The sequence below is a fragment of the Ambystoma mexicanum genome, chromosome 1q, assembly GCF_040938575.1.
Source record: "Ambystoma mexicanum isolate Mex_15411 chromosome 1q, UKY_AmexF1_1, whole genome shotgun sequence".
NCBI classification, from domain to species: domain Eukaryota; kingdom Metazoa; phylum Chordata; class Amphibia; order Caudata; family Ambystomatidae; genus Ambystoma; species Ambystoma mexicanum.
This window is the reverse complement of record NC_090922.1, coordinates 354,776,332-354,790,442: the sequence shown is the minus strand read 5'-3', so window position 1 is coordinate 354,790,442 and position 14,111 is coordinate 354,776,332. Positions and strand designations below refer to the sequence as shown.

Genomic DNA, 14,111 nt, shown 5'->3' with positions numbered 1-14,111 from the left:
GGGCAATGTGAAACTGACGTGCGGTTCTCTGTGGCCAATGTGAAGCTTCCATTTACACTATCTGGGGGCAAAGTGAGCAGATAAACATTTTATTGGATAGCTGTCATTTGACCGTTTTCAGACGAATATCCAGTTCTCAAAACATTGTGAGCATGTTTTTCATTAGTGTTTCTAACAGGGGCAGAAAAATGCAAGCAGGAGTCTGAATACTTCTCTCTTTTCAATTACTGTGTTGTGCATAATTAAACACTGAGCCTCTGGCATTGTGTATTAAATAGCAGAAAACCTGTCTGTCACTTGAAATATCAATATAAATTCCAGTTGGCGATAATTTACGCTGGATATATAATTCTCTCATGAGGCACAATGATATGATTTTTTTTAAACTGTTTTAAATTGTGTTTATGAATTAAAAAGAAAATAAACCTTACACAACTATTAAAACGACAATAGCGAAATACAATAAATACAACATGACTAAAAAGTCATCATTTCCATCCAAATTCAGATAAAAATACCTTTATGAAAATAACATACACATTTCACACAAAAATTTAACAAGTTCAATTAAAAAAAAACACTAATCGATAGGACTACGAGCATGAAGGTAGTGAGGAAGCCCTATGTAATAGCCTCGATGATGACAATGAGGGTGGGGGGGGGTGATGGGTGCCGCATCAGCTGTTTGTAGTAGAACGCAGAGAAGGTCCATTGATGACACCTCTGTCTCCCCTTTCATCACCATCCTCGGACTGGTGCCAGCCTATAACCTTTGACAAAACCCCACCACTAACGACCTTAGAGGAAGGAATGAGGGAAGAGAGGTCTAGTAGGCCAATCGGGGCTATGAAAGGGGGTTAACTGCCTAGCAATAAAGAGTAAAATAACTTACCCATTCTTTAAAAATGTCTTTTAAAGTGGCTCCATATTGCACACATTGAGCAAGTCCAAACCCTTTCCCAAATGAAAATGTGAAAATAAAAAGCCCATGATGCAGAGGCCCACCGGAAAATCTCCAGAGTTCCCTGTAAGCTAGTCCTCCCCTGAACGCAGCCACAATTGAGAACCACTGAACTATCAATCAAGTGGATTCTGAAGTGCAAACGCAAGCAGCTAGGAAGTTTGTAGTTCCTCAGCAAGCTAGCCAATCTCAGTGTTCTCTTCACAAAAAGCTCCAGCAGAAATTAATCACGTAATCAACAAATCTGTGAGGTGCCCCCTCAAACATATAAAGGGGCAAACAGTCAAAGGAAGTATAGGAGTTTGCAGATGGAGGGGAGAACAATGAGTTAGTGCATAGCAGGGTGGCAAGGAGGACAGAAGCAGAATTGAGGAGATGGTGAGAGAGTAAGAAGAGAGTGGAAAATCGGAAGATGCATGAGAGGTGCACAAGGGATAAGAGGAAGGAGTAAGACCATTGGAGAGTGATATTGAGGAAGTGGTATTGGAGGTGCAGAAGAGGAAGAGGCGATGGTGCAGGGAGGAGGTGGTATCAGAGAAAGGGTGGTGACAACATTGGATAATTCTGGATAGATGGAAGTAGCAGAGGAACTGTACAGAGGAAAGGAGGTGGTGAGGTTTTTGGATAACAGAGGAGGGAAGGTAGTGTCAGCGGAGCTGCGGGGAGGAAAAAAGTGGCGAGAATGTTACAGAAAGGAGGAGGCAACAGAGATGCAATGGAAGGGAGCAGAAGTACAGAAAAGAGCACCAGAGCAAAAAGGAGTGAGAGGAGCAATAACAGGAATACAGAAAAAGATCAAGAAGGAGATGGAAGCTAGTAGATAGGGGGCAAGAAGATGTTAAAGAAGAAGTGGAGGAGCCGTCAAGAGCAGAGTGAAAACAGATCAGAGAGTGGCAGAACATTGAGGAGGAAAGTTGGTCAGACAGACAGACAGAGAAGTTGTGTTATGTTATGTTGATTTATACCGTGCACCACTACCACTCAGGTCCAGTCACCAGGCACTCCCTGGGAGGTGAGTCAACCAGTACAGGGAGAAAAGGAGTACTAAGAAGGAAGAAGGGAGGATTGATCCACAGCAGGGTTCTGAAGAAACACCCAACCTGATTGAGGAAATTGAGCAAAGGTGCTCTCTCGCAGTCAGAAAACAGGTTAAGGACAACATCCAACTTACCAATGCAATCCTGTCTAGGATCATAAAGTGATGGGTGATTGTCCTGCCAACGCAAGGCTCAGTGGTGGTGGTATAAAAAGGTGTTGAGGACAGGGAGCGAGTGATATCCTGATAAGACAACATCCAAAACAAGAAAGAAGTGCAAGGCACTTAGAACCCCAGAGGATGAGGGAGAGAATGCAGTACTGAGGATCACAGTCCTAGAAGGAAGTTTGATTTATCCTGTTTTTCCCCCATTTATCTCGGTTAACCCCAATCCCATAGTTGTCTGTTATGCTAAAGCCCCTTGGAACTTGGCCTGTGACAACTTGTGCAAAGATGTGTTGCAATGTCAATATAATGATACCTGGTAGTCAGAAGGCCAATATAGGCACACAGAGTAGGATCAAGCTTAACTGTAGAATCAACTCTATCACATCTGTTGGTGTTGAAAGCTGTAAACAGTTAAGTACATTTGAAATAATAACCTGTGTACATGTGAATAAATCAATGAGAAGGTGACGTATGCTTATTAATGGTATTTTGCTGTATTTCTATATTTTAAGTAGCTTACTAAAGTACTGGGTTTTTGTGCTGTATACATAATACTATGTATATTTGTAATAATACAGTAACACAATATTTTATTTAAATGTACATCTTTTAAGGGTCCCCATAGTAAACCATTTAGTTTTCCTAGTATCCTATGTTTGTGAAAATCTCAATAGTCGAATGAAAAAATATCCTGAGCCATCACTCCGCTAATGCAAAACCTCAGCAAGAAAACGATGGCCAGGCACGGTGTCATTTAGCATCGACCAATACTAGCAAGATATTTGTTAGTTTAACACTTTTGTATAAACTTCCTGTGATTTTAATCAGATCAAAGGCTGCATTTTGTCACCTTCCCTGTATCCATTGAGTTATGTAATGTCAATCTGCAGTGGGGGGATTTAAGGCTAGGTGACATCCTTTCCCCACCCTGCCCCTATGATATTGCTGAAAGGAAACCAGAGAATTGAAATACTATAACTGCACACTAAGTGTTTTTTTAAAAGTGCATTGCTAAATCTCTGCCTCAATGCCAGCAAGACAGAGATTGTCCTCATCAGGACCCCTGCTCCTGCCTTCCCTCTTACTCTCTGGCCGGCCTCCCTTGGCCCTGCGCCTTCACCTACCAACGAGGTAACAAATCTGGGGGTCATCTTCGACTCCACTTTCTCCTTCTCGTCTCACATCGCAGACATCTCTAAAAAGTCCCACTGCACCTTCTCCGAGGTAGTCTACCTTTTCTCACCTTCCCCCAGAGGCTCACCGTCTCTAGAGCCCTGATCCTCTCTGAGCTGGACTACTGCAACAGCCTCTTTCTCAACCTTCCCTCTTCTCCTGCACTTGCCACAGCACTATTGCACTTCGGTTACGACCCATGAGAGTGGTATCTGTCTGCACTTAACCTATGTTCTGAGGGGACTGGGCGCACTTGGTTCCGATTACCTCCCCCCACCCCCACGCACTTCCTTTTCTATTCGCCTGCGTAATCTGAATGTACCATGCCTAGTAAGATCGTTTGTCCTGTCTTCCCTATGTCTTCCCCTCCCTTGCATGGTTGCGCTTTGAAACATTTGTGCATAAGCGCATAATAAATAAACAATCAACCAATCCATCAAAACTAAGCAGAGCAAAATACATCTTAAAATAAACGCTGTATTATTTTAATGATTGGATCCTCTGAATGACTAAATTGTTCACACACATATTTAGTAGTTATGCATTTTACTTTCTTCTGAAGACCCTTATCTTAAAAAATAGAAAACAAGGGACTTACTAGAGTGCCTGGCATAAATTGAGACATGGCTCAAGTTGTTCAATTCCTAGATCTCCAATTGTGTTGTGATCCAGCTGCAGGCCAATCGGGTTCTTGAGATATTTCAGCACAAAGGCAAGCGCAGTACATTCGGACGGACCAATCCCACAGTATGTCAGCTTCAAATGTTCTGCTTCAAAGTCACTCACAGCCTCCATTGCAAGATGGCTGTCTTGCATTTCGTGGATACACTTGATCAGCCAGACAAACTCTGGCATGGCGTGCATGCTTTTCTTTTCACCGTGCACCGCGGGAGGTATGGATTTAAAATGTTTCTGTATGCCTTTCGCCAAACACTGTTTAAAAAATGTCTGCTTTTGGGGCAGTTTTTCAGGCTTCCATGATTCCACTAATAGATCATAATGTCTTTTGGACAGCAGACCTGCCAGAAAGCTGGTCGCCATTTGAAGGTTGCACGTTTCAGCGTGATGCAACATTGCCAACGCCTTCCTTTCCTCGCCATGTACTGACCGTAAGCACATTTTTGAATACATTCTAAACAAAGAACATTCAACGTTCTTTCTAGTGTGGGTAAGCAAATAGCGTATAACTGTCGACGACAGTTGATCATTCGCGGCCACGTGCAATGCCATGAAGAAACACTGAAACGTAATATGAATAAACTCATAATGTCGAGTCAAACTGTCATGGGAGAAGTTTCTAGAAAGTATAAGAAACCCAGAAGAAAGGTCCTCTTCGCTCACCTCTGCTTCTTTCAGTTGTCTTGCAGAAAATACATAACTGCAATTCCCCAAACCAGACAGCGCGAGTTTACCGAGGTGGTGTATTGTGTTCATCTTCATAAAAAGTATGTTTTCTGTTCTTTCCTTTGCTGGTAAGGTGTGCAACAGAAAATGTCTCAAACTTAATAAATAAATATCGGTCATGGTCTGCGGCAAGTAACATCCACCCAGAATCAGTTCCTTATGGCATTTGGAAACAATCCAGCAGAAAACAGGAACACGGCACAAGCTATGTAGAGAAGCATTTGTATTCAACAGATCGATGATGGTTTCTGAAATCCGGAGGTCGTTTTGAGTCTTCCTCATGAAAAGTTCAATGCTTCTTTGGGAGAACCCTTTCACACAAACTTCCTTCTGGATATACTTCCGAAAACACGCGCTTATGGCGCCGGGTCTGCTGGAGACTACTTTCCTGGCACCCTTCATCAAGTTTCCTTGAACAAGATTGAAAAGGATGCTGGGAACACTGGTAGGCTCCGTGGGAGAGCAGTGTCTTTCTTCATCCGTAAATTTAAACTTGAACTCATCAAAGCCGTCAAAGGTGAGCAACACCTGCTGGGGATGGTCAAGAATGGATTGGAGTAGATCTTCTTGGTCAATGTCTGGCCAGCAGCAGTGATCAAAGAGCAAAGATTTTAGGGAAACTGGCTTCTCGATGCAACACAGTTGTCTGCAGTTGAATGGGAAGATGAACGAGAAGTTGAGGAATGCTTTGCCTGTAGCCCACATGAAATGTATTTGCTGAAGCAGGGTACTCTTTCCACTTCCTGCTTCTCCTGATACCAGCACTGTGTCTGCATCTTCATTCATGGATTCACCCGCATTAAAAATGTCTTTAAGGCCAACGAGGTTACTGTAGGGTTGTGCCGTCCCGAATCCGCTGATCTTTTTTGCCAGCTCCAAAACACTCTCTGTGTAAACGTCCTCTAGGCGCACATTTTCAGCTCCATCATAAGTATTCAGAAAACAGGACTGGGCCAGGACTGTGGACTTCAGCTTTTTCTGATATTTCGTCCACCTGTCATCTGCAAAACAAACATAAAAAGCAAGTTTTCATTTTTAAATTTCCCTGGCCTTTTATCAATATAGACCATCATAATCAAACAATAAAACATGTTTCTAGTGTCATGGATCGGTAGTGAATCCTTCCTATGCAAAGCCCCGTATTACAATGAAATATACCAAAGAAACAGTTCTACTGCACTTCCAGCTTCATTCTTCCATTGCGCAGCCTGACAACAGCTGCCATTCAGTTTATTTGTGGATGTGGCTATTGTGCACACATGTGGTGATCCATGGGAAATAGCCTCGATAAGGGTTTCCTTCCAAAATTCACTGCATGCAAATGGAGTTTTTTCCTGGTGCGGGAAATGCATAGATTGTGTAATGTTGGAGACAATTGTCCAATGCCAATGTTTATTCCAAAACCCGCACAGTGTGACCACCTCAAACCCCAGTGCACAGTAATGACCATGTGTGCGTCTGTATATGGCCTCACAAATGAGCATTCCTATGTGTTGTGCCAGATATGGGGGTGGTGCACTTTATCCATAGCTTAATCAACCCAAGATAGACATTTTGCAAGGCTGTCAGGACTATGTTGCACTAATGATCCCTAATAATGGTGAAACTGTGGTTGGAGCAATGGACCATGTTTTCTAAAAACACCAAGAACGTTATGGCGGCTGTCTTGGGTAAATTAAGTTATGTATAAAGTAGTACTGCCCTCTAAGACAAAGACAGTGTCCTGGAGAAAAAAAAGGTTTGCATTTGAGCTAATTTGTATATCCACAATGCCTTGCTGATGTGGCTTGGAACTGCAGGTGAATTTGAAGTTTCAGCGACGGCTGCCAGGTGATGCTGTGGAATGTTTGACTTGGCTCAAATTGACTATTCTACATAATATATATATATATATATATATATATATATATATATATATATATATATATATATATATATATATATATAGTGATGAATCACAGGTATTTGTATCTTCTCCCCAATGGGGAGCCCCACCCCCCGTGAGGGAAGTTAGCCCTCTCCGCAAAAACCCTCCCTCGGGGTTGAGGCAAGTGGGACCTCACCAGGATAGACTCCCTCTTTTAGGACAAGGACTCCCGTTGCTGCAAGAAAATCCATAGGGCAGCTGTCATAGCTGCATACATGGGACTACCTGTTGGAACGTATGAAGCAGGGTTTATAGACATAATTTCGAATACAAAAATCTCAAAAGTCAAAAAGTCGAAAAAAAATATCGAAAAAAAATAATTCGACATTTTTTTTTTCGACATTTTTGATTCGACTTTTTTGTCTTTCGAAATTTTTCATTCAAAATTATGACTTGACACCATGAAGCAGCATATTTACTGTTGGCTCAAGGCAATGCAAAAAGAAATCCATTCGTAAGAGAAAAGGAAGATGTCTCTTTAACAAGAGACATCTATTTCACTGAGAAGAGTAGGAGAGAAAGGAGAGAATCGGGTGTGCTGGGGAAGCCCCCTGACATCAATAAACCTAGTGGAGGCGGAGCAAAGGCAAGTCACAGAGCCTGTGACCTTCAACAAGGCAGAAAATGCCAGTATGAGACACTGGAGGCCCCGCGTGTATTGATGTGAGAAAGGCATTGTGAAGACGACGAGAGGAACAAGCTATCAGGTGGTGGCGTGCGTGACAACAAGCACATCGTGGTGGGCAGGACACCTGGAGAATGATGCTGAGGCTGCAGGTACAGGAAGCGTGGAACTCTTCCAACTGTCAGCCTAAATTCAGAGCCGTAACCTGACGAGGAACCGGGCCTGAGACTCCGACGAGTGAGAGTCGAGCGCTGCCACCATCCCTGGCAGAGAGAGAGGTACTGGGGAAAATGGGAGAAGTGGGAGAGGCATCATTATAAACCCAAAGGACCATGTCCCAATCTTAAGGATGATAAAAAAGATTAAGACTGTATAATTGGAGTTGTGAAGAAGTAATGAATAACCCAATCAGGGAAGAGGGTTATTATACAAGGAGAGAAACTCATCCCAGTCATAAGGACGAGAAACTAACACTAAGACTTTGTAATTGGAATTTTAAGCTAGTAACGAATAACCCGAATAGGGAAGGGGGTTATTATTAGTAGAGATAGTCTCGCCCCAAAGGATGAGATACCAAAAGAGAAACCAGTTAAGAAAAGAAGTGGGAAGCCTGTAACAGTGGGTTTTAAGCAACCCTGGTGGGGAACACGCAGAGACTGGAAACAAGTTCCATGGGATGAGACCCTATGACCTCAGAATTGAAGACTGGAGCAAGTCTAACACAATAATATGTAATGAGAAACAGGATATGACAATCTTGAATGAACAAGATAAAACATTGTAAGATGTTATGATGAAGAAAGCATAAAAAGGGGTCAAGGAAAACCTAACTCAGGAAAGCCTGAATGTAAAGATAGGAAAGAGTCTATGAGTGATGACAAGAGTGTCATAAAGTATCTGAAATGGAAGCTATTATAAATATAGGACCCCAGAACTACAAAGCCAAGGCATTTATTGAAGAACTAGAAGAATTGATCTCAAAGACAATCCAGGGGGATTATGATGAGAAATATCTCTACCTCAGAGAAAGAATGTAAATAAAAAAGCATATTGGAAGGCAAAGAAGAAACTAGATGAAGATAAGACATTTCCGTGGCCTATTTAAGTTACTTGAATATAGTGGTAGGGTCAGATAGTTTTAGTTTGGCCGGATGACATTTTTACTTTTTCTTGACTTCCTGACAACTGACCAGCACCTTTACTTTCCTTAGATAGGTAGGGTATTCCCTGTAGTGATATGGAACGTTAGGCGTTCCACTTATAAGTTTAATAAAAGGTATTGAACCATGTCCTCAGTGTGTCTGACTCCCTCGTTCAACCTGCCACAATACATACATATATTACAGTGTGCTAGTGGGAGCAGTACAGTTAAGGTTACATGGCACTTTACGCATGGAAACGAGAAAACACTTTCCTCCAACCTGATCCATAAGCATTCACCAACTTTGCAACCAAATGATCTAGCCACATTTTAATACTCATGCGGAATCTGGTAAGTGTCATGGCCTTTTCATGAAAATGGAATGATGTTGACAAATATGTATGTTTTGCACTGGGTTTCCCATGGACTCCAATCGCCCCCAAAAATGTGTTTTCGGGGCGCAAATCCTGACGTTGTCTAGATGTTCGAAATGTGTGGCACACACCAGGCTGTATTTGGAACTGGTGCATGCCACAAACATTACCAATGTCTGATAATACAATATTGAGGTATTTGCATGCCTTTGCAGGCAACCTTGGACAGTGAAACCTACAGAATGAATACCATCCCTACGCTCGGAATGACTGCATGCACATGCGATACACATCAAATCCACGTGAGCACATTCTGTACACAACACTCTTGGAATCACTATGCCTACAGACCCACAAGCACATCACACATATACACAATAGACACCAGACAGACAGACATAAATACTTCACATGCAATCTGCTCTAAATGTCAGTGACCACACTATGGACAAACAATAAGCACAGAAAATGAAGGAGCAGATGCATATAATATGATCAGATCTTCAGTGAGCATGACACGCACATCCACTATGCATGGAACAGAAACCAGGCCGATAAACTCATCCATTGAGTATATTTTGAATGTGAATAAGCACACCACACACACACACACACACACTATATTTTATATTAAATAACATTGGGAAAATAATGTTAAATCACACTGCACTACTACTTCACAACTCTTGATTTAAACGGTGAATCACTCAAATCCATGCTTCAGCTAAAAGGAGTCTTGTGAGCATCTGGTTTAATATGAGTTCAGGTTAAAGGTGGAGTGTGATGCCCTCTGTATTACAGAACGCGCGGATTTGTATTATTTAATATTTGGGGGGAAGAGCTAAGGGAATCAGGAAAAACAGAGGAAGGGAGAAGTGCAACCTTGGTAGTGAAGTAAATAGTACAATCTGCTGCAGAGAGGGAAGAAGAAAAATAGGTCAGGGATTAGAGGGAAAACAATATGGTTGAGCAATTGGAATGATTGAGAAGGAGTAGGAGAAATTTTCAATAAAAGCTCAGCATAATATTGTCTATAGTAAGGAAGAGTGACAGAAGGTGGGAAGGGAGAATAAAGTTCAGAGATCAAGAGGGGAGTGAGATGTCTTCCTATGGCGCTCAGCAAAGTGATTGTGGACTGAGTGTTTGTAGATTAATATTGCCATTCACGTTTGTATAGGTAGTAAACTTAATTCCATTCTTTTCCACAGTATTATATGAAGGCAGATATGCTTATGTTCGGACTCCTCATATGAATGGCACTTTTTCAAAAGCTTAAAACTTTGGAAACGTTTGCCAGATATTCACAAAACTTTAGCAAAAACAAACGCAGATCCAAGCTCTACATTCTTTTGCAAAGTTGTAGGTCCTGTCAAGGAGAGCAACGTTATAAGGGGCACTCCACATGTTCTGTTTTCCATTAATTTCTAATATGCAAAGGTTTGCTTTCACCTACACTCTAAATCTCTGGATTTGCAGCAGTCGTTTGCAAGGAGCAGGTGTCTGGACCCTAATAACATGCATTCACTTATTTGGCGCAAATCCACAGAGCAGTTTATTATATGCGGCTTCTCCTGGAACTATCTGCTGACCCAAGTAGCCATTTTTAAGAAGTTTAGTGGCTCTCCTGTATCCACGGGCATAGTCCGGGTCCATAGATCCAGTGAGGGGCAACCAGATGAGCTAGTCCAAGGATTGGGGGCAGCAACAATTTTCAGAGGGCCGTGGGCTAAAGATTTTCAAACTTAATTAGTGGGCCGGTCATGTACATTTACCAGAAAGGGGCAGTTTAAAAGATGTGGACGGATGAGGGGGCCCATGTGAGGTGCAATATGCACAACCCACAAAAAAAGGCCATTTGGAGGGGCAGAGCCTGCAGAATGGTTCTTTGGACACCAATCGGTCTGTAGAGGAGGACAGCAACTCTTTTTATTTGGTCTCAAGATGTGTCCCGGACCTGGTTTGAGGTCTGCAGCCGCCACTGGCACATGAACCCGGTTCAGGAAAATATTTGATCTGATAGACATGCAATGGGGCAAGGTGGCCAATGGCTCTTGCCCGCAAGCCATGCTCAGTATTCACTGTGGGTGGATTGGTGAGATCTAGGAAATGGTCGAAGACAATTCTCCAAAGTGGCCACTTGTCATGGCCATGGACACTCCAAAAGAGGGCCACATAACCTGCCCCGGGGTAAAGTGACTACTTTGGGTAAAGGGCCAATCGTGTGGCTCGGGGGTGATTGGGACTGCACAGGAGTCCCAGGTCTCGGCTAGTTACTGGGCCCCTCGTACAGCTCTGGGTGCCAGGGACTGGACAGAGGCCATTTCCTGAGCAAAGCGCCCAATGGGAACTGTAGCTATGGCAGTGTATGTCGGGTTTTTTTAAACGTACAATTTCAGTGAAAAAACAAATCCCCACAAATGTGTCACTTATGGTTCCTAACCAACTATAACTTAGCCACTGCCATAAAACAATCATTACACTGCCACCACAGCGCACTGCTCACAAGTTTCCAGTGATTTTTGACATGGCAAATCAGATTTTCTAAATCATCTTTACAGCTTTTTGTGTGTTTTTTTCATGTTGGCCACCACTAGCTAATTTAACATGATCCTCACCCAGTTTGGGCTCATTCTTATTTTTCATTAAAAATGTTTGCAAATGTCATGTATAAGATGTCATTTCTGCTGGCATATATGGCGCCTTGGTATGCGCATATCTGTGGCCGAATTATAATTGTTTTAGGAACCATAATTGCAAACATGTTGTTTTGCACAGCAACTATAAATGTTTCTTTAACCAATATTGTGTATCTCAATCGCAAAGTTCATTTGTTTTGCAAACCTAACCATAAATGTCCCTCTAACCATGTTTTTTTCATTACATTATTTAGGGCCCTACCCTAAGCAGCCCTGAGCCACACAATGGGCCCCTTTTCTGAATGACCACTTTGCCTGGAGCATGGCTTTTTGCATTTCCCCTACTACCTTAGAGCCTTCCAATGAGCTCACTGGGCACGGCCTGGGAACATGCTTAGCGGCTTTGCCTGGGGCGGAGCCACCTCAGTCACTGAGACCTGATTGAGGCCAGGGGACCTGGGAGGGGACCTGGTTGGCAGACCCACAGTTCATTAGAGGCATTGGGACCCGGTTGATGGCCTGCAGACCCCACAGCCAGAACAGCTGTGGCGGGGCATATTGGACGGGAGGAGGACACTCACATGGGATGGAGCAAAAGGACAAAGAGCAGGTGGAGGGTCAGCCAGAGGAGGAATTGTAATTTTAATGGGTTATTTATAACATGCTTAAGCATAATACCCAGAGGTTTCTAAGCGCGAACCCGGGGATTGAACCTTTGTTGCTCTGTGCCGTCTTGCTTCCAAGATGAGCACGTTGCCACTGAGCTATCCTCTCATAGATGATATGGCTGGCTTATCTGATGTGGGTGCTATTGCCCTGTGGAGGGAGCAAATCAGGATGGGACCAGCAAAAAGCTAATGCCCCAACAATTTCTACAATAGGCCCCTCTTCAGTTTGGCAGTACTTCCCTCTGCCTGAAGGGAAGGCATAGGAACATGTGTTGACACGCTCTGCAAGGGGTGTGTGCGGTGGGACAAGAAGACTGAACATTATGCACTGCACACAAGTGGGCATCAACACATTTTACGAACGAATAAACAGATGTTTTATAACTGTATGCCCTCAGCGGCACAGCCACCATGGCAGCCTCCTCCAGTCATGCAGAGTGAGCATCTGGCAGTACGTCTGAAGACACAAGTTGCTCCTAATCTCGGCGTAGAACATGGCACTGTGAGAAAGGGCTCCACCCACAGCCAGTGGCACCAGGTGCAGGTATCAGGCCTGTGTTGTCCCAGTGCATCCCTTCCACCTGTCGGTTCTCGGTCCTCAGTTTATGTGCAAGCCTTCACCCAACATCACATGAGACCCTGAGATTAATGTCTGCACCTCTCATGTAGCAGGGAGAGTAAAATGAATCTCATATTTGCTGCTTTCAGGTAGCAGGGAAAACCTGAATCCTCATGTTGGTGCCCTTCAGCGCTGTTAAATAGTAGATTGCCAATCCACTACTGTGGTCGTAAAATGCAGCAGCAAGACCTAGGAGCAGGCCCTAAAAGTAAAATAGTAGTAGTACAAATGCTAGTGACTTCTTATGAGTGGACAGTCACTCCATACACACCAGCAATCAATCATTAGAGCTCTCTCTCACAACCCCAGTTACACACTAAACAACCCACTGCACCTTTGTTGGAAGATTTGAAGGGGACAACAAGTTATCATAATCATCTTCAGAGCCTGTGTGTTGGCTACATCTAGGTGTTTTGACATAGTCTTCCTAAATGTAGAGCTGGTTTATTTTAATGAATGTTAATGGTTAACCATGAGACACTACAAGGCTTCTACTGCATTCTGACAACCACCCTGGCAGCAATGACTATCATCGACTCTACACTGGCCTGCGTGGAGCTTGAGGATTAGCAACTGTCAAAAGTAGTGTTGGCCACATAGACCGCTTACTGAACCAGAACATTAGTGGATCGGCATCCCTCCTCCTGAGATGTGTCAAATACATATGCATCCACCATCTAAACTGTGGAAGGTCCACTGTATAGCCTTGTACGCCCATTCTCATTGGGAATGACTAATTGAGTGATGAGCATCCCAAAGGCTCTCTATTCCCAGCGTATCACTTTTGAGAAGTGATACACTGGGAATGATTTTCACTTATCAGTAGCGTCCCAGGGAGGATGTCCCAAAGGGATAGTGTAACATACTTCCTGATGATGAAGAAGACACTGTTCTTGACAGCTCTGCTGGTGTGTTTAGCATAGGGGTTGTTGCATTTTCTTCCTGACTCGGTTCTTGAGGTGATTTCATTACCAGTTGCTGCATCAATTGCACATTTTAACCTGGCTACACACTGTTGGGTTGTCCAAGTTGTCATACAGCTGAAAACAATCCACTTTGATCTTGAAATGTGAGCAGCTAAATTATTCTGAGAAGCTTTTGGTTTTGTCCTTCATGGAGGCTATGCATGGATCCCCAAGCCACCTTGGAAGCACATTCATCAGCACCCGCACAGTATCCAACTCATCAGCCAAATCACGGTCCCTGTGTTTGTCAGGTTGAGATTTAGATGTTACACTAGTGGCAAGACCTAACCGAGCAGTACACTGTATTTACTAACATGATTGGAGGCCTCCTCCCAAAACGTAGCATGCAACAGACTTCAGAAAGCAGCTGCCACTGCCTTGGCATAAAGAATGCATCATCTAAGGCTCGACTGT

The 14,111-nt window shown here is 43.3% G+C and overlaps 1 protein-coding gene across 4 annotated transcripts in view; it reads right to left on the bottom strand.

The window, feature by feature from the left end:
• NOD2 (nucleotide binding oligomerization domain containing 2) overlaps window positions 1–14,111 on the bottom strand; it is a 561,668-nt gene that overhangs the window by 320,166 nt on the left and 227,391 nt on the right. For all 4 annotated transcript variants that reach the window (XM_069639465.1, XM_069639468.1, XM_069639461.1 and 1 more), the window contains exon 4: window positions 3,937–5,743. In XM_069639465.1, the coding sequence (XP_069495566.1) occupies window positions 3,937–5,743 (1,807 nt within the window). The remainder of the gene's footprint in view (window positions 1–3,936; window positions 5,744–14,111) is intronic.